Raw genomic sequence first — 21,353 nt, 5'->3', positions numbered from 1 at the left:
GTTTTACAGAACAATACTATGGTAAAATGGCCTGGTGGCTTCCACAGCAATTGGGACTACAGTACCTTGTTTAGAAGTTTTGACAAGTAAACTCAAAGCCAGTTTCAGATCTTGAATGTTTAGCATGTATTATTGTCTTGTCCAAAGTTTTATTTTCAAGTTACTTGGCATTACTATTATACTGCCATGAACACATGTGGTACTTCACAGAACACATCGCTCCTGTCCCAAAGAGCTTACAAGTTAAAAACAGATATAATATAGGGGTATCAATAAAGATTAGAAATTTAGGAAGATTTTATAAAAGATGTTTTAAAGAGTGATTAGAGGAAGCAGCAAGAGGCTATTTGGCTGGCAAAGTAGAGTTTTAGTAAGGAGCTAAGGAGAAAAAAGGAGATAGTATCAATGAACATTATTGGATTGAAATGGAAACAGATGCTAACATAGCATTTAGAGGTGGAGAAAGGTATAATCTCACTTCTGAGTGTTATGGGGTTGAGCAAGCTGGTTCAATAGGAAATAAACACCGATCCAGTGTTCCCTGTAAACTGAGCACTTGGGTAGCTACCCAGGAGAGATTCAAATGCCGCCCAGCTGATTAGCAGAGTTCTGCACACAGCTGGCAGCATGTGTTTCTATTGGTGGTGCATATCCACACATACCTCAGCGCACAAAGTTTATTCCACATATGAATGGAAACAATTAGAGTGAATATTACACCCAGGTGACCCACCATGCTAACCTTGAAAAACCCTGAATATTTTTAAAATTAAAAATGTACTGCATCATCTTTGTTGTGCCTTTAAAAACCTAATAGAACTTTTTAGTTTCAGCCAAAGATAGATAAAAATGGCTATATTTGAGACACCAACGGTACCAAAAAGCCTACAAAAATTAAAAATCGTTTACTCTTTCAAGATTCACAATCAAGAAAATACAAACATACTTCAGATATGCACCCCAACTTCTAGACACTCACATGACCATTCTAAAGGTCTACCTTAAAGCAGCTTCTGAATTTGAGGTGAATAAGATTAGTAATTAATAGGCATATTTGTTTACATCTGTAATTATCAGAGGACCTCTGCTACTAATCTGTCCTGTAGGTTTGAGAAAATTACATCACTATGAAAGCATAACTCTAACTACACACTGTTACTTTCACATAGAAGAAATGGGGACATTCAGGAGAGTGATTTGTAATTTTTAAAAAGGTACCACAGTCATGGGCACAGAGTAAGAAATTAAACAGGTTTCAGTTATTGCAGAGATGAATATTTTAGAAGCCATTAATTTACAGACCTTCACTAATCATGGTTTACTGCCAATCCTAAGGATCATACTCATTCTCTTCAGTCTTTGCTACCTTTAATACTGTTGACCAACTGCTGTGCCCATATTACCATTTTCTCTCTTACTTGGGGCTGTGTTTTAAAGACAATTTATTCTTTATTTTTATGCCAAAACATGACACTCAAGTCCGAACCCTGTGCTTGTTTTAAAAGAATATGAAGTACACATTACTCTTGCACCTAACTTTGAAAACTTTGGCCAATACGAGCAATAGGAGGAGCCAGCAATATGTAGAGGACACACAGTCCTACTTATCACTCACCCACATGGCCACACTACCACCAGCATAGCAGCCCAGTGCTTTGATAAGATCAGCTAAAGGACAAAGAACAGCTGGCTGAAGCAGAACCCAAGCAAGACTGAGGTTGTGCTCATGAGCAGGGAAAGCATTTTGAAGAGTTTGCAGATAAAGTGCAGTCCATACTGACCAACATTTTCAAATTAATTTCAGGGACATCTGTGGAGGCAATCAGGCCAAGTTTGACTGAGTGGCATTGCAAGCTGGTTCTTGGGGGGGGGTAGTGCCACTCATGTTTCGCCCAACCAGAATAAAACAAATGTATAAAACAAAACAACCTGAATGGTTTGGAAAAGCATTTAATGTTAGTGTTCTAAGGTTATACCATATACTCATGGGATTCTGAAGTAAAGTGGACCTAAATTACTATTTTGGGAATACAGCACCAAAAGCATTTTGATGTGAATGAGTTTACATCGAAGACCTACTGTTTCAGGAAGAAAACACTGAACTGGTTTTCATATTTTTAAGGATTTATACTTACTCAGGGCTAGAGATATAATTTAAAAAAGAAAGCTCAGTGTTTGAAATAAAGTATAGATTTGGTGGTAAATTTCAAGGCCACTGAATCGCAGAATACATGGGGCTCAGCTTATATCAAGACTCTGTATCTCTGATTGCTAATGAAATTAACTTGTGGCAGTTTGATAGAATATGAAAATTAGAGATCAGCATTGCTAAAGCAGTTACAAGCATATTACAGACTATAAAAAAGATTTTCCAAAGACACAGCCTATATACAACAGACATGCAACTGTGGGAGGGAGCAGAGGAAATTAAAAGAAATAGGGTCACTAATGGAGAATCTAACCCTATTACATTTTTTGCAAAATTAACCTAACATTCTGACATCCAGACAAGTTATTTATAGTTCTGGACTTGTTTCCAGCTTATATTTGCACAGTAAGACACAGCTGACCCTTAAAAGATTCTGGTTGATTATTGAAGCATCAGTATGTTTTGCTGCAAGATACAGAACCTGTTGGCATTTTTCTGCCTAGTGTTTTTAAAAAATGAATTTGGTTTCATATATCTTAATATCAAATATATTTTCCCCACAAATGAAGCACTTCAAAATGTGCAAATATTTTAAAGTTTTAGTAACTAATCCTGGAAAGTAAATTCCCCTTACCAGTCCCGCATGGCTGTAGTTAAACCCTAGTTCTCGAGATATAGTCCAATTGGCATGTTCTTCAATCACTGTCATGTCTGGAAACTTTACAGGGCTGCTAAACCAATCAAATTCCAGCTCTAAACATGGAGTTTCCTGAGGAAAAAAGAATTTTCATGATTGTTCTGAAGCAAAATTATAAATCAGAAATCACTATAATATGAACAAGTAGACATGTGTTACTAAAGCTGAAGTTAGCATATAAGCATCAATTTACCTTATTCGGATTTGACCCTGTAACGCCAATAGGATTTAGCAGATCTTCCAGCCCATGAGGCACAGCCCACAGATTCAAAGCCATTTTCCCAGATACAAGAGTATGTGTGTAATCAAACATGTTTATATTTCCCCAAGCCAATGGACAGTGTTCCTTAAAAAGACCAAATGATTATTAACAAATGAGATGAAAGTGATCAAGTTACAGCATAGTATCAGATTTCAAAGACTAATGAGGAGGAAAAAGATTCATGAAAAACTGAAATATTGAATCAAAGTAAATAAAAATATTCTTATTTGTACTGTAGCACATTGACACTATGGAAAGGCAGAAATATAATATATTAAAAGCAAAGCCAACATAGGAAAAATACTGGCTGTTATCTATTTTTTTAATATGCTTGTTATATCTTGGTTTCTAAGTTTTCTAATCAAGAAAACAACATATGCCAATGAAAAGCAAGGGCATGCGGATTCGTGTCAATACTTTTTTCGTGTAATCGTGTTTGGATATCAGATGTCAGCTGGATTCAGGAAAATAGTGTAGTATAACCTTTGCTATTATGAATGAGTAATGTATTATTGTAATTAATCAATTTAAGTTAGCAAAAAGAGCAGAACAAACAATTAAAAAGCAAGAATTACATTGCACATTGTACTAGGTTTATTTTGACAAATCCAATTTAAATTAGTGATACTTCATTTAGAGAATACATGATAGAACAAGTTACCAGAGTTGTCATGAGATGACATTAGAGCACTCTGTCTCTGCTATGAAACCCTTACTAGCAAATGGGGAGAGACTGTGTGTGAAAGTATGGATTATCAAATATGTATATTAGCAGAGAGCAAATTATCAAAATTATAGCATATTTCCCTGTGAGACTTCGAACCTTTGTCTCATCAACAACCATGACAATCATTTCAAAACCACAAATCTAAAGAGTTATAGCTGCGTAGTAAGATTTTTTCCTCCAGCAAGTCTTTCAAAGATTTTAAATTAAAGTTTCTGTAAAGTCTTATACACTCACAAAAAATGAACCAATGTTTGAGTTTGAAAGTAGGATACAAACCCCACATTTTAGGCAATTCAGTAAAGCTTGTGATTTATTTCAAAATGCTTAGCAATCCCAACTCCCATTTAAGTCAAAAGGAGATGCAAGTGCTTGCTTTAGATACCTAAAAATGGATTAAGGAACCTAACTTTAGGCATCAATGTTTGAAAATTTTGGCCTAACTTTTTCTGTTCAACAATGCAGACCACAATTAATACTGCATGGATAATCTGTAACAAATATATTACTTTTAAAGTCAATCAAATTTAGAAGTTTCTACATCTTAGGTGATATTTTAAACAAAATAAAAATTCAAGAAAAACAGTGGTTTTGGTAAGACCAACTCATTAAAATGTTGACCAACTGCTCTTCACAAACCTGGCTGTCTGGAGTTTTATCTTACAATACATTGGAATTATTAAATACTGTACCTCCTTAGCACCCTTTCTGCCTTTAACAGAGCAGATGGAAAGGCAAAGCCGAGCAGCACGTGGGAGATCAGGAATGTACATGTCATACAATAGCCATTCATTCCATCTATGGGATTTTAAAAGTAAAATAACAAAAACAGATAAGACTCAGTACAGTTAGTCAAGAGGCACAAAATATAGAAAAAACAGAATTAGTTCCTCTTGGAAGGATATTAAACATTTTTACCGTAGAAAAAACACACACATCAAAATGGCATTTTCTGACTGAGCAGATCAGCTACCTACACTTATTCAGTCACATCTACTGCTTCTAGTCACCAATGTATGTCTTCGATTGATTTTTACTCTGGTTAGCCCTGCAGAATTAACATTGCTTGGAGAAAGTTTGCTGGATTTTATTCCTTCTTGGGCACCATCAACAAAACAGCTTACCAATACAAAGCACTTTTTGTGCAAAGTTCCTGAATAACTATCAATGTAGGTCTAGTCTGAAGACATTGGTTTGAATGGTTCTTAATGGCTTAATTTGGCATGAACATTTTTTTAACTATTCATGAAGATGCATATGAAATAAAGAACTTGGCTTGACTCTGAGACAAGTTTGAGTTGCAAGAGCTATTAGTTGGAAAAAATGTATTTCTACTTGTAAACTCAGTATTGGGATCATTAGAAGACAGATAATGCCATGTTTACCATTACATTACAATAGAGAGCCATACATTTTAAAGTAGTTTTGTAGGCTCAAATCAAGCAAAAAAACCAAAACACCCACCATAAGCACATCAGTATGTGATAACATGAATATATAAACAGCCACTCCCAGATAGGAGAGAAACCCACTCCTCAACCAAAGGCGTAGTGGAAGTACTGTGACAGGGTACGTCTAGACTACCGCGTTTTGTCGACAGAAGTTTTGTCAACAGATACTGTCGACAAAACTTCCGTCGACAAAGAGCGTCCAGACACATTGAGTTCTGTCGACAAAGCAAGCTGCTTTGTCGACAGAACCCCGTAGTCTGGACGCAACCCTACAGGCAATAACACCTTCTGTCGACAGAACTCTGTCGACAGAAGGTGTTATGCCTCGTAAAATGAGGTATACCAGCGTCAACAAAACTGCTGAGTTCTGTCGACGTTATGTCGACAGAACTCAGCGGTAGTGTAGACGCTGGTATAGTTTTGTCGACAAAACTCCACTTTTGTCGACAAAACTCGGTAGTCTAGACACACCCACAGATAAGTGGATGAAAAACTGAGGATATAAATCCTAAGAGGAAGTAAGTGAATGAAAAACTGTTGTAAAACTGACCAGTCGTATACATTTAGTACCAGTGTCTCATTTACCTTCTCCCAAATGTATACTTCCTTTTCCCAGGTGTAATAAATACTATGGTTTTTACTTAAAGTTAAATTTCACTACAAAATTTATTATTTGTATTTATTAAATGCCAACAATCTTCAGGAGTGGTTTTCAAACTGTGGTCTGTGGACCTCTGGAGTCTGCAGATCTTATCTAAGATTTTCAAAGAGGCCCTCATCTCTGTTTGAAATTTTGTAAGGATCCACAAACAAAAAGGTTGAAAGCCACTAATCTACAGCAATACTTCCTATACAAAGCATAGTAAGAAAGATTAATTTCCTAGCTAGCAAATGGATATTTTCCAAACATCTGTATAGCAATATCCATTAGGGTTCTGTTGAATTATACACTACGGCTACATCTACACTGGCATGATTTTCCGGAAATGCTTAAAACGGAACAGTTTTCCATTATAAGTATTTCCGGAAAAAGCGCGTCTACATTGGGAGGATGCTTTTCCAGAAAAGCACTTTTTCCGAAAAAGCGTCCGTGCCAATGTAGACAGCACAGATTTCTTTTCCGCAAAAAAGCCCCAATCGTCATTTTCGCGATCGGGGCTTTTTTGAGGAAAAGAAATCTGTGCTGTCTACACTGGCCCTTTTCCAGAACAGTTTTCCGGAAAAGGACTTTTGCCCGAACGGGAGCAGCATAGTTTTTCCGGAAAAGCACTGATGATTTTACAGTAGATCGTCAGTGCTTTTCTGGAAATTCAAGGGTCCAGTGTAGACAGCTAGCAAGTTATTCCGGAAAAGCGGCTGATTTTCCGGAATAAGTGGCCAGTGTAGACACAGCCTACAGGTTGAACCTCTATATACCGGGACTATCTGATCCGGCAACATGTTCCAGGATGAGAGAGTCCCAATGGAAAGCCCAGTGTGCTGTCCAATGGGACAACAAGCCCAGCACGCTGGGAGCTGGGCTGGAGGTGGGAAGCCTGGCATAGCTGGGGAGGGGGTGGGAGGACTGGCAGGGCAACAAGATTGTTTGTATTGTGGAACTCAATCATGTTCCCAGATTGTACTGTGAGATGAACAGAACAAGCGGCAGAAGACAATATGTTGTCAAGTGGCCAGCTCTGCAAACACACACTGGGATATGAAAGTCAAGCTATGTTTGTCTTTGTCATAGAGATAGGTTTCGCAGGACAAACACATATGCAACCTTGCTAAAGAGATCTGTTGCATGTTACAGGCAGAATTTGAATTTAGCAAAGCTCCAACTGCAAGTCACAAGCCAGAATAGAATGGATCACAAATTTCCAGTAGCTGTGCTGGTTCTCTCTTGTAAGCAAAAAAAGGGAAATGCTGCACATTTTTGGGCCATAGACAAAACTATGAATACACAGAACAGACTTGTTGAATAAAGGTTGCTGTTTTTATGTAACATTCTATAAACCAAAATGAAGATCTACATTGTTTAAATTAATCCAATTAAGCAAATTTGTAAATGAAAGTGAGTGATCAATTTAAAAGGAAAACTCCAATGATTAGTTATAATTCTTAGATAGCTACACATGTAAATGGTTTCCTTTTAAAATAAAGGATTTTCAGTATCTTTTTAGAAAATAAGGCTGTTTTTTTTTCCTTTCAGTGAGGCCTACTATCTTATTAATACTTCCCAGCCAGGAACCTTGGTACAAACTGGTATGGACAGAATCTATTTCCACTTAAGAAAGCTCTGGAAATCAGATTTCCCTGAAATATTACAGTAGCATTATTTACCTTGGATTGGAACAAGGTACCCTTTGAGTATTCACATTGTCGCATAAAGGTTCTCCTCCATGGTAGATACCAGTTCGAACATAGATCTGAAAACAACAATTTTAACCATCAGCATCCACTACAGCCCATTTGAATACTAGACCCAAGTCTGAAAAGGAGATTTTACTGTAAACAACAACACTATTAGATGCTGATTAGAACCACGTGTCACTCTAATTTCTATTCACTAGAGAAAAAGCAATAAGGCATAAATGAGTTCATATACTGTAAAGTATTCTTACTATGTGCTTACTACAATTTTTTACTTTATTATCTCTGCATCACCATTTCAAAGCTAGTTATGACTGCCTTTCAAATAAAGCAACACAACTGGAATTTATCCTTGAGTGCCAAGGCAAGCTATGTGGATGGAAGGTTAACAGGGCAACCTCCAAGCACACACAAGAGTTAGGGTTTGTAATAGTTTATGCTGAAAGCAATTATTTCTGATGTGTTTTCCTTATCTTTTTTCCCCCAAGTGAGAGTACCAAATTTGTCCATAGCATGTTTCAAAACTTGTCCCAGTTCTTACAGTAATGGCTCTTTAATCGTAGTATTTGTTGTTTTAAGAAAAAAACCTTTCGTTTTTCCTGCTCCTCTTCCAGTTTGTTTTAGATGAAATCACCAATTGCTAAGTATTCAACTCAGAACCTCAACATTTTGGGTTTCACAGATTAAAGCTACAATTTTTCCTTTTACATATTACTGTAAAAGTTTTATGATGCTTCTTGTTAAATGAATAAGACCAAAATTCTCAGATTGGTGTCTAAGAAAATTAGGCCACTTATAACAGGATGTGTAATCCCTAGTACCTCCTGAAATCGATGTCAGCTGAGGGTGTTAAAAACCTCTGAAAAAAAAATTAAGCTTGGATACCTAAAGCAAGGTTTAGATATTTGAGACAGCCAAAGCTGGGCCTAAATTTATATATGGATTTCTAGGTCTATCAAAAGGAAAAGATGGCAATGGAAGCAACAGTTGTGCATACCACTTTCAACTACTGACACACTTTAAAAAACAAAACAAAAAATTCAAAGAGATTATATGGATTTATCAAAAAACACTGCAGTCTAACCAAAGAAACAAAAAATTCAGATGAACTATCATGTAATTTTAATCAAGAAATTTAATTTGAAAATATACACTTTGCTAGTTGTCTGTGAGTTCTGTATGATCCTAGATCCTGTTAAACACTCACTGGTCGGTGGGAGTCTTTCCATTTACTTAAGTGTGAATTAGGTCCCTAATTAATGTTAGTAGCTGGTATGAATACAGTGTTGACCAGCTGATTCCCTAATTTTGTTAGAGAGGCCTATTGAGTTGTCTGTGGCTCAGTGTTTTCATTCTGATTCTAGCCAGTAATTTGACATGCATACATTCAGAATTTCAGTTACCTTATCAATGTCTCGAATGTTTACATTTACATAGGTGGCACAGAGAATTCTTATCCTGAGAGCACTGTTTATGGCCCAGAGAGATTTGGCTGAAGCTTCGCCATTCATGTATGGTGTAGCTGTAGAGATCCGCCTGGAATAAGATGGCATTGTAAAGGTATCCAGTGGCAGTTGTGTATAAAGGCTTTCCTTAGCCATCAGCATCAGGTTGGGCATTCGGCCAAGTATTATACAACTTCTTATGTACTGCAATAGTTGGAAGGGGAATGGGGGGAAGAGAGGGGAAAAAAAAAAGAATGTTTTGCTGCATTTTCTTTGTAATCAATACTTATAAGTATTAACTGGAAAGCATATATAAAACCTAAAAGGCTAAGAAAGCACTCGGCATTGGCCTATACTCCCATTAGAACAAATTTCCACTGACTTCAATGGGAGCATGGTTAGACCATGCTTCCAACTAGTGGTAAAGGGCTGACAGTGTCTTGTTACAGTTGTAGTCTATAAAGAGAAAGCAACACGACTCAGTCAGCCTCTGGTCACCAGGACCATCGAGTAACAATATATTCTGCTCCACTCATGAGCTCTTCCATCCAGTGGTTTCCTGTCAAAGTGATGGCTATTATTTAAGACAAAAAACATTAACATGGTTTAGCTATACTTTCTGCAGTGTAGGGATACTCCTTATTGATATTTCAGCAACCACAAGGCAAAAAGGAGTTAGAATATCTATTTCTAAATAAAAATGTCATTTATATTAGTAATGCCTATTTCACAATTTAGCACTGGATTACACTTTACTTAATGTAGTGCTCCTAAATTTAGATGGGATTTCCAAAAGTGCTCAGCACTGGCCTTCACTCCCATTAGAATAAATTCCAACTGACTTCAATGGGAGCATGGATAGGCCAAAAGCTGAGCACTTCTGCTGGATTTTTATTTATAATGCAATTATTTGCACATAGTAAGGTCAATTGAGCAAAAATTTGAGCTACTTGGCTAATAATATTAATTTCCATTTTCTGCTTTCTGAATTAGTTTAAGAAATGAAACTTACATTACAGAATCTTAATTCATCATCATCCCTCTTGCCACCCTCTCAATTTTAATTTGAGCGTATTTACAAGCAAATCCATTAATTTACAAGTAACTCACCTTATACTGGCTCAGTGGATATTTTTCTAGCAAGTATTCATCACAGCCACACACTTTTAAAATATACTTGCCCTGGTACTCTAAAACGCAGAGTTTTAGTTGTTCAGATGACAGCAACATACTTCGTGTTTTTTTCCTGATTGCTTCAGCAATAACTTGCTCAGGAACACAGTCATGGTTGATTTTTAAGGTATATTTCTGCTTGTCATTGTTCGGGGAGACTATTACCCATATCACCACTATTATTTGCCCTGGAATAATGTGAAATAACATCAGATTCTATTACTGCCCATATGTAGTCTTCTAAAGAAACTGGTCAGACTTGGAAGAGCTTCCTGAAAAGACATGCAGGCACAATTCACAGCCCAGTTTTCCAAAGTGCAGACAACCTTCTGCAAAAGCGCTAAATAGTCACCGTTTACAACTCAAAAAGCTATTCTGATCTCGCTGACTAAGAACGTGTAAGTTCAAACTGTTATTTAATTACAAAATTATTTCTAAACAATTAATACAGTACTTATTAAACCAGTCTTTTCCCACTGACAATTTGACTACTCTGAAGACTAGAAGATAGTTTGTATTCCCAGGATCATTTAATTCTACATGTTCTGATTAGAGACACTTCAGATCTTGAAAAAAATGCTGATAGCTGGCCCTGTCACAACCACTAAACAGTTACATAAATCCATGCAATAACTGGATTACTCAAGTTGTATAAAAGTTTTCCTAGAATATAGAATATCAACCTATATGCTTGATCAAATGTGACATTTATTCTGAATTCAGCTCCTACTAAGCTAGCTATCTGGACTGAAAACAAAGTGTGTAATCGAAGTATAAGATGTTGCTAATGTGTATTAAATATGCTATATAAATAATGATTTACCTGTCTGCCATCACCAACTTTACTAACTGAAATTTTTATTAATTAACATAAGTACCATTAAGTTGTTGTAAGAAACATTTTTACCTTTATCTAGTTTATTGTATATGTGCTTGGGCAGTTCAGGTGAAGATTCAACATTTGGAGGACAGACATATAATGCTCTACTATGGGGTGCATTCACATCTCGAAGGTCCACTGCTTCTTTACAAACATTAAGAATATTTCTCCTGAAGTCCTGCACTTCTGGATCCTTAACCATATCAAATTCACAGACAGGCATGCCTATAGCAAAACCTAAGATATTTGGGGGAAAAAAAGTTAAATTGTCAGTGATTAATATAACTGTATATTTTTCATAGAAATACTATTTTTCTATTGTTGATTAAGTGTCCTCTATCTTAAGCAGCTTATAAAAGCAATTCAAAATACTTGTTCACAATGTATCTACCTTTGCAACTATGCTGTATCATGAAATCAACCTTATAACATAACAGTGTGCCTGCTGTATTTGGCAGCAATGAATCCAGAAGCACACAAAAGGGATACTCACTGAAAACCTGGGGAATGTCTGGGTTGCTGCTGGATGCCTCCCTCTGTCCGCAACACAGCCAACATCCCCTCAGAGGAACAGGGCTAATGAGACTTCCTCTGAAGTTAGTCAGTGAAGCTCCCTAAATTAGCCAGAGGAGTTGCTGTTACATGATTCTCCCTGGATCTTGATTGGCTTTCACACAGAGTACAAAGAGCCTTCATCAGCTTCCTTCTAGATCTACTCTACATGCCAGTTTTTCAGTATTCTAGAATAGCTACAAGATTTAAGCGTTGACTGTCACAGTAGGCACTTAACTTTGCCCTTGGAGATTCAGCAAGAGATCAATCCTGTACATTCTTAATCATGTAGCCCCAGTCATCTCAGCTGGACTACCCTCAGGAGTAAATGTTTACAGGATGGAATGCTCAGATTCTAGACATGCCGAGTTCTATCATCATGCCTATTTCTGCCTCCTGGTGAGGCCACAGTGGCTTCTGAGGCATTAGCTGGTCAGTCCTGTCTGAAGATTTGGGGTGGAGAGGTGCTGCCTCCTCACTGATGGCTGGCCAAAGGCAGGTATTGAGCCGGATTTGCTCCAAACTCAGCTTTGGCTCAGGCTGCCGCTGTTGTTTTCTATCTAGATCACAGGAAGTAGCATTGACAATGTGGCCATTAGGAGCTCCAGCCTAACCCACAGTGCCCCACAGCTCCAAGGAAGACACTACAAAACGAGATGGTGAGGAATTATGAGAAGTCAGGGCAGAGGTCCAAACCAATTGCTCACCATCCCTGTAGCAAATGATGGCTCTGCTCAAATTGTATTGATAAGTGATTAAAAAACTATTCAGGACCACTACCGTGATTTTCAGCTTCCCTGAACTTGAAAAAGAGTCTGTACTATCTGGTTTATCCTATGTAACGTTTTGGAGCACTATGGGGAGAAAAAAAAAAACAGCCTTCTCACTTGAGATGTCCCTATGATGATAAATTTAAGATACATCTGTTAGAGACTAAGATGGGCTTGTAGAATTTATTTTTAGTATGAATATTTACTATAGTATCAAAAAAAAAAATCAAGTGAGCAGTAAAGTTGCAAACTCAAATACGGTGATAAAAATCTTATCTACAAGGGGTATGTTTGGTTTTTTCTTCTTACAAAATATAGTTCTGGTTTTTCAGAGACTGGAACAAGATAAGAACAAAAGCATGCTACCATAATTTGCATTATTAAACCACACACTACCACCCAGGGGTTGAAAAAGTTTGCCATGTATGTAGTGACCAAATAGGAAAGGAGGAGAACAGACTCATGATGCCAACCTCCTAAAACGATAGCTCCTGAGGTGAAAAAAATTAATTATTGTGAATGGAGTACTCTCACTGAAACTTAAACAAGTAAACAATGCATTTGTAAAAATGTATGTTACTATCTTTTTACCCCTTCTAAGCTTCTCTTTACTTTTCCCCTTCTCTCTCTGTCCTTTTCATGGTTAATCATTTTCAGTGGTATCTGCACTGTTTTTCCTTTTCTCTTTCCTTCCTTCCACTATTTTTCTTGTTAATCTCTTGCCTTTACTAGGGATTGTTTAATGTTCATTCTACCTGTCTCACTTTCCACAGAGAAAATGAGATAAGGGCCGGTTATTGGGGGGGAAGGGGGGAAATGGTTGAGCTCTAAACATTTTTAATAAAATTAAATCAAGACCATTTATAATCATTACAGGTTAGACCGCTATAAACTAGACTTCCATGGTCCAGCATTTGTGGATGCTCTGGGACTGGAGCGCTCATAGGGAAAAGCTGGGGACTCCGTGCTTCTAAATTTCTCCCCCACCCTCCGAGAGCTTCTGGAGCTCTGCAAATGCCTATTTGTGGCATTCAATCTCAGCAAGGGAGGGAGCTGGAGAAGCAGTGCTCAGAGGAAGAGGAAGAGGCAGGGCAGCCAGCCGCAAGGCTCCACAGCCTCTCTGACTCTTCCAAGTGCCCCTCTACCTCCCATTCGGTCAGTGCCAGCCCCACAGCTGGTGACAGAGGGGACAACATTGACCTCCCCTGGTCCAGCAAATTTTCTTGTTCAGGATCAGTCAGGTTCCGAGCATGCCAGACCAGTGAAGTTCAACCTGTATTTAAATCATTTTTTAAAAATTGATTTGAATCAGATTGAGGCTTTGTAAAACCAATTGGACACTCTGGGTATGTCTAGACTACAGGCTTTTGTCGACAGAAGTTTTGTCGACAGATATTGTCGACAAAGCTTCTGTCGACAAAGAGCGCCTAGACTACATTCAGTTCTGTCGACAAAGCAAGCTACTTTGTCGACATGGCAGTGTAGACGCAAAGGACAGTTTAGATGCAATAGCGCCTTCTGTTGACAGAACTCTGCCGACAAAAGGCATTATTCCTCATAAAATGAGGTTTACCAGCGTCGACAAAACTGCTGAGTTCTGTCGACGTTATGTCGACAGAACTCAGTGGTAGTGTAGACGCAGGTTTAGTTTTGTCGACAAAAGTCCACTTTTGTCAACAAAACCCTGTAGTCTAGACACACCCTCTATGTTAACACAACTGCATTAAAATTTATAAGGAACTTTCCAAAACTGCTATACATAAGCAAAAGAAAAATAGCTAAGCATGTGTATAAGGATTTGCAGCACTGGAGACTCAAATTGTGTTTTATTAATTTCTCAGGTCATATAAAAACTTTGTAATTTCAAAGCAAAACTGCTTCAGTGTTCACAGTGAAAACGTCAATACATTAAATTTTATATAAAATAAAAACCACCACTAAAAACCCTCAAAGTTTTCAGAAATAGGAACCTAAAAGTTAGGCTCCTAAGACACATGGTAAGGATGTTAAAATGAAAGACAAGTCCAGGATTTCATTAAGTGTGAAACTTAACAAAAAACAACTTCTAATAATCTGAAATTCTACTAACAAGTATGAAACTAAAACAAATGGAAAATATCCACTTTAACCAAGTAAATCTATCAGTATCCAGCTACAGTGGCATTTGGCAGAAGGATATCATTGCTCATTATTTGGGACTATATGGCAATAATACCCTTGAAATCAACTGAAAGGACCCAGGGCAGGATTTTCCAAAGCAATTAGTGTCGTGTCTACACACATAAGTTGTGCTGCTTTCACGATACTGAGAGAGATAAAACAGTGCAACCCTACACATGCAGCAGTTATACCGACATGGCTAATTCCCATACAAAAAAAATGGGGAAACTATACTGGTAAACATTACATTTATAACTGGGTCCACACTAGGGATTGTACGGCTATAACTATTTCATTTTTTAAAAGTTAACATCCCTAACATAAGAGTTACACAAGTACAAAAGCCATATATAAATTATGCAAAAAGATAGATATTTTCATCTCTCTGTTTACAGACTCAGAAAGATAGTAGCTTGTCATTACTGTACGGCCAGAAGTTTATCTTCCATCCTTCATGATTATAAAATTTTCCTTTTAAAAGGAAAGACTGCAAAAGTCTTTAGGGACAACTTCACATTCACCATAGCTAAATGAATTTTTCAAGTCCTGTCTCCACCTCACAGTCGGAAATATCAGTTTTCTATTTGGACATAGATACACCAAAAGTTCCCTACCATGCTACTTCTTGAAACAAATTGAGACAATCAATAGCAGGAACAACTATCAGATGAATGATTAGGATTCAGAATCAATCTGAGGTGAGTAATAAATAATATTGCACATCCATTTCTGGCAGACTAATAAAAGGCAAACAACAACAACAGCAAAAACCCCAAGCCACATCCATTCCCTTTTCCTAAACACTTTCCATGGACATTTTGCTTTAAAAATCTCTCTCCCTTCACCGCTAGTAAAAACCTACTAGCTCTCCAAAATGGAACCTGCAGCAGTTGAAATCCTAATTTATTTGCTTAATACAATAAGAGTGTGCTGGTTTTACTCATATATATTACACACACACACACACACACACACACACACCCCAACACACACCCATACTCATACCCTCCAATTTTTATAAGGTGGCCATGAATTATAATTGATGAGACTCACATGCCCATTTCAACTCCTTTTTCCTGTATTTTGAACAGGACAAGCTGATGAAGCGTATTATTAACTAGGTAAATCAGAAAGCTTTTAAAAAAAAACAAACACACACACACCACCACAGAACAGCTTACCAATTTCCCGATTAAGAATCTTTTCTTCTCTGTTGCCTACTGGTTCAATGACTTTTAGAAAAGGCTGAAAGAGTCGTAGGTCGCAAAGCCGCCGTGTTTCATCAAAAAATTCTTCTCTTTCTGCTTCTTGTGTAACACTTACAAAAATGTAAGAAGATTCATCTTGAAGCAGCTGGTAAAGAGGGTATTTTCTTGCTTCTTTGAAGAGTTCATGCTTGATATTCAGTAGTGTGGCCTCACGGAGGCATTCTAGAGTCACTATCATTCCGTTAGGTAGGAGACACTCTACAAGGATCCTCGGTGGCATTAAATGGATGCCCCATAGTTCACCAGATGATGGTCTTGGAGGCATTTTCTTAATTTTTTGGTTACCTTACAACAGAAACTGGCTTGAGCACGGATTCCTACAGGGGAAACCTAAATAAATATAAGGCATTAGAATTAGAGCAGCTTTAGTTAGTCTTACATAACCAAGTGACAGTATCAGAGCATTTATGATATACTAGAGGGTTGCGCCCCATGAGCGCTACGATCACCAACTCCCTTCCTCTCTGGGGGTAGACAGCGCCAGCTCTCCCCCCAACCACCACGGAGGTCTGGGCTGAGGCATGGCAGCCTCGGCCTGCTCTCTTCCCTCCTCCTGGCTGCTGGGCCGAGGCTGGGTCTGGATTGGCTCTCTTCCACCCCCCTGCTGCAGTGGAGGAAAGAGGGGGTGGGTTGAAGCTGTGGCACACCAGCCCCACCTCTCTCCCCCCAGCTGCTGGGGGAGAGGCAAAAGCTACAGTGCACCAGCCCCAGCTCCCTGGACGTGATGTCACTATCGTCCTACAGGAAACATTATTTTACACACGTAGAGAGATGAAACTCGGATAGAATAAAAATATTACTGAATTTTACCAGGGATGAGAGGAAGGAAGGCAACCCAAAGTCTGATGTCAAAGGAAGTTCTGGGGGAAAAAAAATCCACATTAATATGAATTAAATGGTAAAATTAAATAGCAACACCAATATATGTATGTGGGGCAAACTGACAATATGCACACAGTGATTTGCAAAAATAAAGGGGATTAATTTTTTCTATTAAACCATTTATGCTTGAAATATTTAAATAACGGCCTTCATTCCCCATTTCATTACAGCCCAATAATTAAATTATAGCCTAATTATAACTTACAGGTGACAATGCTTTACAGTTCCAATCTGTATTAAAAATAGTCCCCAACCCGAAGCCACCGCCTACATTCCAAACCCCTCATCCCCATCCCTACCCTAAAGCCAATCCCCCTGGTACAGGGCCTGTACCTTCTCCTGAACCCCAGCCCTAAGCCCCTTCCCAAACCTGGAGACTCCTCACTTCCAGGGCCACCCCAGAGCCCTTACACCTTCCTGCACCCCAAACTCCTGCCTCAACCCACAGCCCCATGCTGTATTCTGAACCCCTTGCTCCCAAACCCCAGCCAAGAGCCCCCTCCTGCACTCTAAACCCTTCATCCTCAGAACCCTTGTACTCCAACCCTTTGTCCTGGCCTCAACTACTAATCCCTGGTCTCACCACACATTACACCCCTTCTGCCCCAGGCCTGAGCCCCCTCCCACAAAAATAACGCTTGACCTCACTTCCATCATATGGTTTTTGTTATGTGCACCAATATGAAGGTGATGTGTTCTCTACACTGATGCACATTACAAAATTCATTCCACTCAGGGGTGGGAAAAAACTTGAGGGAACCCTGGTCACAACTGTGATTATTATAGCCATGCCCCCTTCTCCCATTCTCAAGGTCACAAGCCATTTTATAGAATGTATTTCAGTCTCTTATGACAAGAAATAATTGTGATGGGGTAAGGTCACAGATGACCTCTTGGGGGTGATGTCCAGGGTGCTGACAAGGCCACTGCCACTCGCCATGCTGCTCTCTGGAGCTTTTCACTGCTTTGTCTTGCTGGGCCAGCTCCCTGGTTTCCCACAGCCAAGGCACTGAGCTGAAATCTCTGCCCCCGCCCCAGAGAAGCAGTACAGACCTTCAGGTCCAAGAAAAATGGAGTTTTGGGCCCAGCCTCCTGGGATACCACTCCCCAAAAAGAGATCAAAACCCCAACTGAATTATTTAGGTAAGCCCCCTTTAACAATGGAATGGGAAACGTACACACTGATTGCTTTCCCCAGGTAGCAAGTAATTATTTTGGGTTAGATAGAAAATAAAAGAAAAAAAAAGCAGTAGGATTTAAGTGGTAATAAGCGATAACAGGCATAGCAAAGCATGAAGCAAACTCAAAATAACAGAAAATGCTTAGCTACTTCTATACTAAAACTTCAGTAAAAACTTACTACAAACTCACCCTAAAATGGTTTCTTTCCCAGCGAAGCCTACCAAACCAGGGAAGTCTCCTTTTCCTTGGGGTCTCTGGTTCCCTCCCTTGGGTGTGCCACACCAGTCAGCAAAAAGACAAGACTCCTACTTTCCTATTATGTTTAAAGATTCTCTTTTTGTATGGGAAGTCACCTGGCCAGTGAGGTGGACATGTGACTTCCCCAGACCAACCACTGCTAAGACTTAAAAAAGACAAGTGATCGTTTAACAGTTGGTCATCGGAACATTAAGGGTAACACTTGTGATGACTTTCATTCACACATTTAAAAACCATAAAGCACTCCACACTCCATCTGTCTAAATTTGCACTCAAGAATGATACATACACCAAAGATAAACAGATCCAGTGGATTAAGACATGAAGATTGATAGGTTACATGAACAATTTGTCCAAAGCACTTTTGAGTTACGTGCATTTGTGTTCATAAGTCCATTTCATAAAGCATGGGTGGGGGTGGGGGAAGTCCGTTACAATAACGATGCAAGAAATTCTCACGTTCCAAAGTGCAGTAGATAAATAGATTATGAAAAGTATAAAGCCAAAAAAGAAAGCAAGAAAGCAATTATACTCATTAAAAGAGTATGTCATACAACCAATGACGTGATAGGATGATTATATGTTTCCCCATGTCATTTTTTGTCCCTGGTCAATGAAGAGTAAGACTCCAGTCTACACTATCAAAATTATGGCTGTCTAACATGTACTCAGTTAAATCGAAACACAAAAGGTTTTTTGTTTTTTATTTACCAATAAGGTCAAAAGACAAATATTGGGGAAATAACATTACAACTAAACAGCCAATAGTATCGAAATTTGGGTCTCTAACATGTTCAGAGCATGTTTTCTGACCACATATGCTAACCAAGTGATAAACATGGATATGTCCAAATCATCCTATTCCCCCATGTTTACAGATGTTACTTTTTGTTGAACAGACTGATCTAGTTCTGTAAAAACATTAAAGTGCTGAAAAGTGTATGAGTTTTTAAAAATGCATTTTTATTACAATATAACAAAATTCAGCAAGTTTTGGAAGGCCCACAGTAATTTTTAAAAATAAAACAGACAATATTTACTAGAACAAATCTTAAAATAGTCAGTGTGATTGTTCTAAAATGGTGAGTTGCCCATTGACCTACTTGCTGTGCTCTCTCTCTGAAAACATTCATACTATAACAGCAGCTTGGTTTCATTTCTCTTCTGATCATAGGAGCCAGAAACCGATTGGCGGGACTGGTGCATACATTACTCCCATGAGCACATTCACTCCATCTGTGCATGCAAGCATATCATCATGCATTGTATTTGGACAGTAAAAAGGATTTCTGTTTACATTTTCAATGTATAATTAGCAGCTTGCATTTGTCCTGTTTTGGGAAAACTGGAAGGCTGCCTGGAACACAGGAAATCAATTTTGCTCTTAACTAGCTCAAGGAATAATACTCTAACCAATTATTTTGGAATATGTATTACATGACACAATTAAGGGCAGGGATAAGCACATCCAAATCATTACAATCACCCCTCCACCAGAATTTTGAGAAACTACAAGTAGCCCACAAACCAAACTCACAGCATCCCTCATTGACTAAACTACCTACCTGGAGATGGGTAACAGGGGAAGGATCACGTGAGGATTACCTGTTGTGATTCCTCCCTCTGGGACATCTGGTATTGGCCAATGTCGGCAGTCAGGATACTGGGCTAGATGGACTTTTGGTCTGACCCAGCATGGCCGTTCTTATGTTCTTACTCTTTGGGCTGGTTACATCTTCCTGGACCACAGTATAGTTTCATTCTTTCTCCCCACTAGCACCTGTTGCAATTATTTCTAAGGCACAGTTATATTTTAGGGTGTGCCCAAAATTATAACAGTAATGTGAGTATGCATTTAACTTCTATCTTTGTTCCTCTGCTTATTGAGTAGTTAAAAAAAAAGTCCCACACTTTTCTGTTTGATATATATACACACATTTTTCCAATTCTAGGAGATATGCTATACTTATAGTATTTTTCAAATTGATTATCTGTGTCATCTACTTTCCGGTGATCTAGAAATGACCATCAAGAAGACCCAAAATGCAGAGTGATGCATTCTAGCTTTTGTTATCTTATATGGTATAGCCTCAGAGTTAAAAACTGACTAGTCAACCATACACCTTTTTTGGAAATTGAAGCAAGCAATCAGGCAGTAGCAGAGGAGAAAAAAAGCAAATACAATACAGAACTACTAAAAAAGTAAAGAGAAAGTTAAGTTTTCTGTGCATGTTTCATTTAAATTAAGATGGTTTTAAAAACATTTTTCTTTTGCACAAAATTTCAAAGCAGTATTAAGTCACTGTTCAGTCAAGCTTTTAAAAGAACAATTATAATGTTTTGTTCAGTTATGAACAACCTCCATTCCCAAGGCATTTGTAACTCTGAGGTTCTACTATATCTATCCAGAACAGGATATTCTTATAAGATAGTCCCATTTTTCTCAGGACACTGCAATAAGGGCAGAATTAAAGTAGTTTGGCTATCTTAACTGTGAATTTGTATTCAATAAAATGTTTCATCATAAGGTTTAGCTGGATGAAATTTTCAGCTGAAATCTTTTTTGGTGAAAACGGAACATTTGGCAACACCAAAATATTTCGTTAATTCAAGTAAGTTTTGCTGATATGTTTTTATTAGGGAGGGAAGAACCTAACCTCCCAACCAGACTAAACATTCCATTTAGATATTTCTGATTTTTCCATTCTGAACTTTTCAAAGTGTACTTCAGTCTTGTTTAACGTTTTAAAATAGCTAAATGTGATATTTCATCTGACCAGAAAATAGATCTTTTAAACTTTTCAAAACCATCAGAAAATTGAAAAAACAGTCTTTTGCCCAGCTTTAGTCAAACTGTGGTATACTGTTAACCAAGACTCCTGGCCTAATTTTTGTCATGAACATTCATGTGAGGGCTTTGTAAAGTTTACTGTTATTCATTCCTTAGGCACTTCTTTCCTCAAAAGCAAGAATTCCTGTAGAAACTAAGTCTTTCAGTTGAGGTCCACAAGACAGAGATTCCAAAAGGATTACAGAATAGCAGGAACACATGGAACAGTTATATCCAAAGTGAACCTCAAGGATTATGAAACCCACTCAAACTCTCATCAGGCAGGAGAAGTGATCTGATCAAAGGAAACCACAACTT

The 21,353-nt window shown here is 38.1% G+C and overlaps 1 protein-coding gene across 2 annotated transcripts in view; it reads right to left on the bottom strand.

The window, feature by feature from the left end:
* Positions 1 to 21,353, bottom strand: part of PIK3CA (phosphatidylinositol-4,5-bisphosphate 3-kinase catalytic subunit alpha) — a 66,800-nt gene that overhangs the window by 24,768 nt on the left and 20,679 nt on the right. Inside the window, exons 2-10 of one of the 2 annotated variants that reach the window (XM_075938017.1) lie at positions 16,694 to 16,743; positions 15,797 to 16,213; positions 11,161 to 11,370; positions 10,191 to 10,441; positions 9,039 to 9,284; positions 7,606 to 7,691; positions 4,525 to 4,630; positions 3,040 to 3,192; positions 2,784 to 2,918 (exon numbers count right to left, since the gene is read on the bottom strand). In XM_075938017.1, coding sequence (XP_075794132.1) covers positions 2,784 to 2,918; positions 3,040 to 3,192; positions 4,525 to 4,630; positions 7,606 to 7,691; positions 9,039 to 9,284; positions 10,191 to 10,441; positions 11,161 to 11,370; positions 15,797 to 16,148 — 1,539 coding nt within the window. In that variant the 5' untranslated portion in view covers positions 16,149 to 16,213; positions 16,694 to 16,743. Of the gene's footprint in view, positions 1 to 2,783; positions 2,919 to 3,039; positions 3,193 to 4,524; positions 4,631 to 7,605; positions 7,692 to 9,038; positions 9,285 to 10,190; positions 10,526 to 11,160; positions 11,371 to 15,796; positions 16,214 to 16,693; positions 16,744 to 21,353 lie in introns of those variants that run through there. The other variant, XM_075938018.1, reaches the window with a different exon arrangement.

The sequence above is a fragment of the Pelodiscus sinensis genome, chromosome 10 (genome assembly GCF_049634645.1).
Source record: "Pelodiscus sinensis isolate JC-2024 chromosome 10, ASM4963464v1, whole genome shotgun sequence".
Classification (NCBI taxonomy): Eukaryota; Metazoa; Chordata; order Testudines; family Trionychidae; genus Pelodiscus; species Pelodiscus sinensis.
Note: the sequence above shows the minus strand (reverse complement) of the source record. Positions and strands in the feature narration are given on the sequence as shown.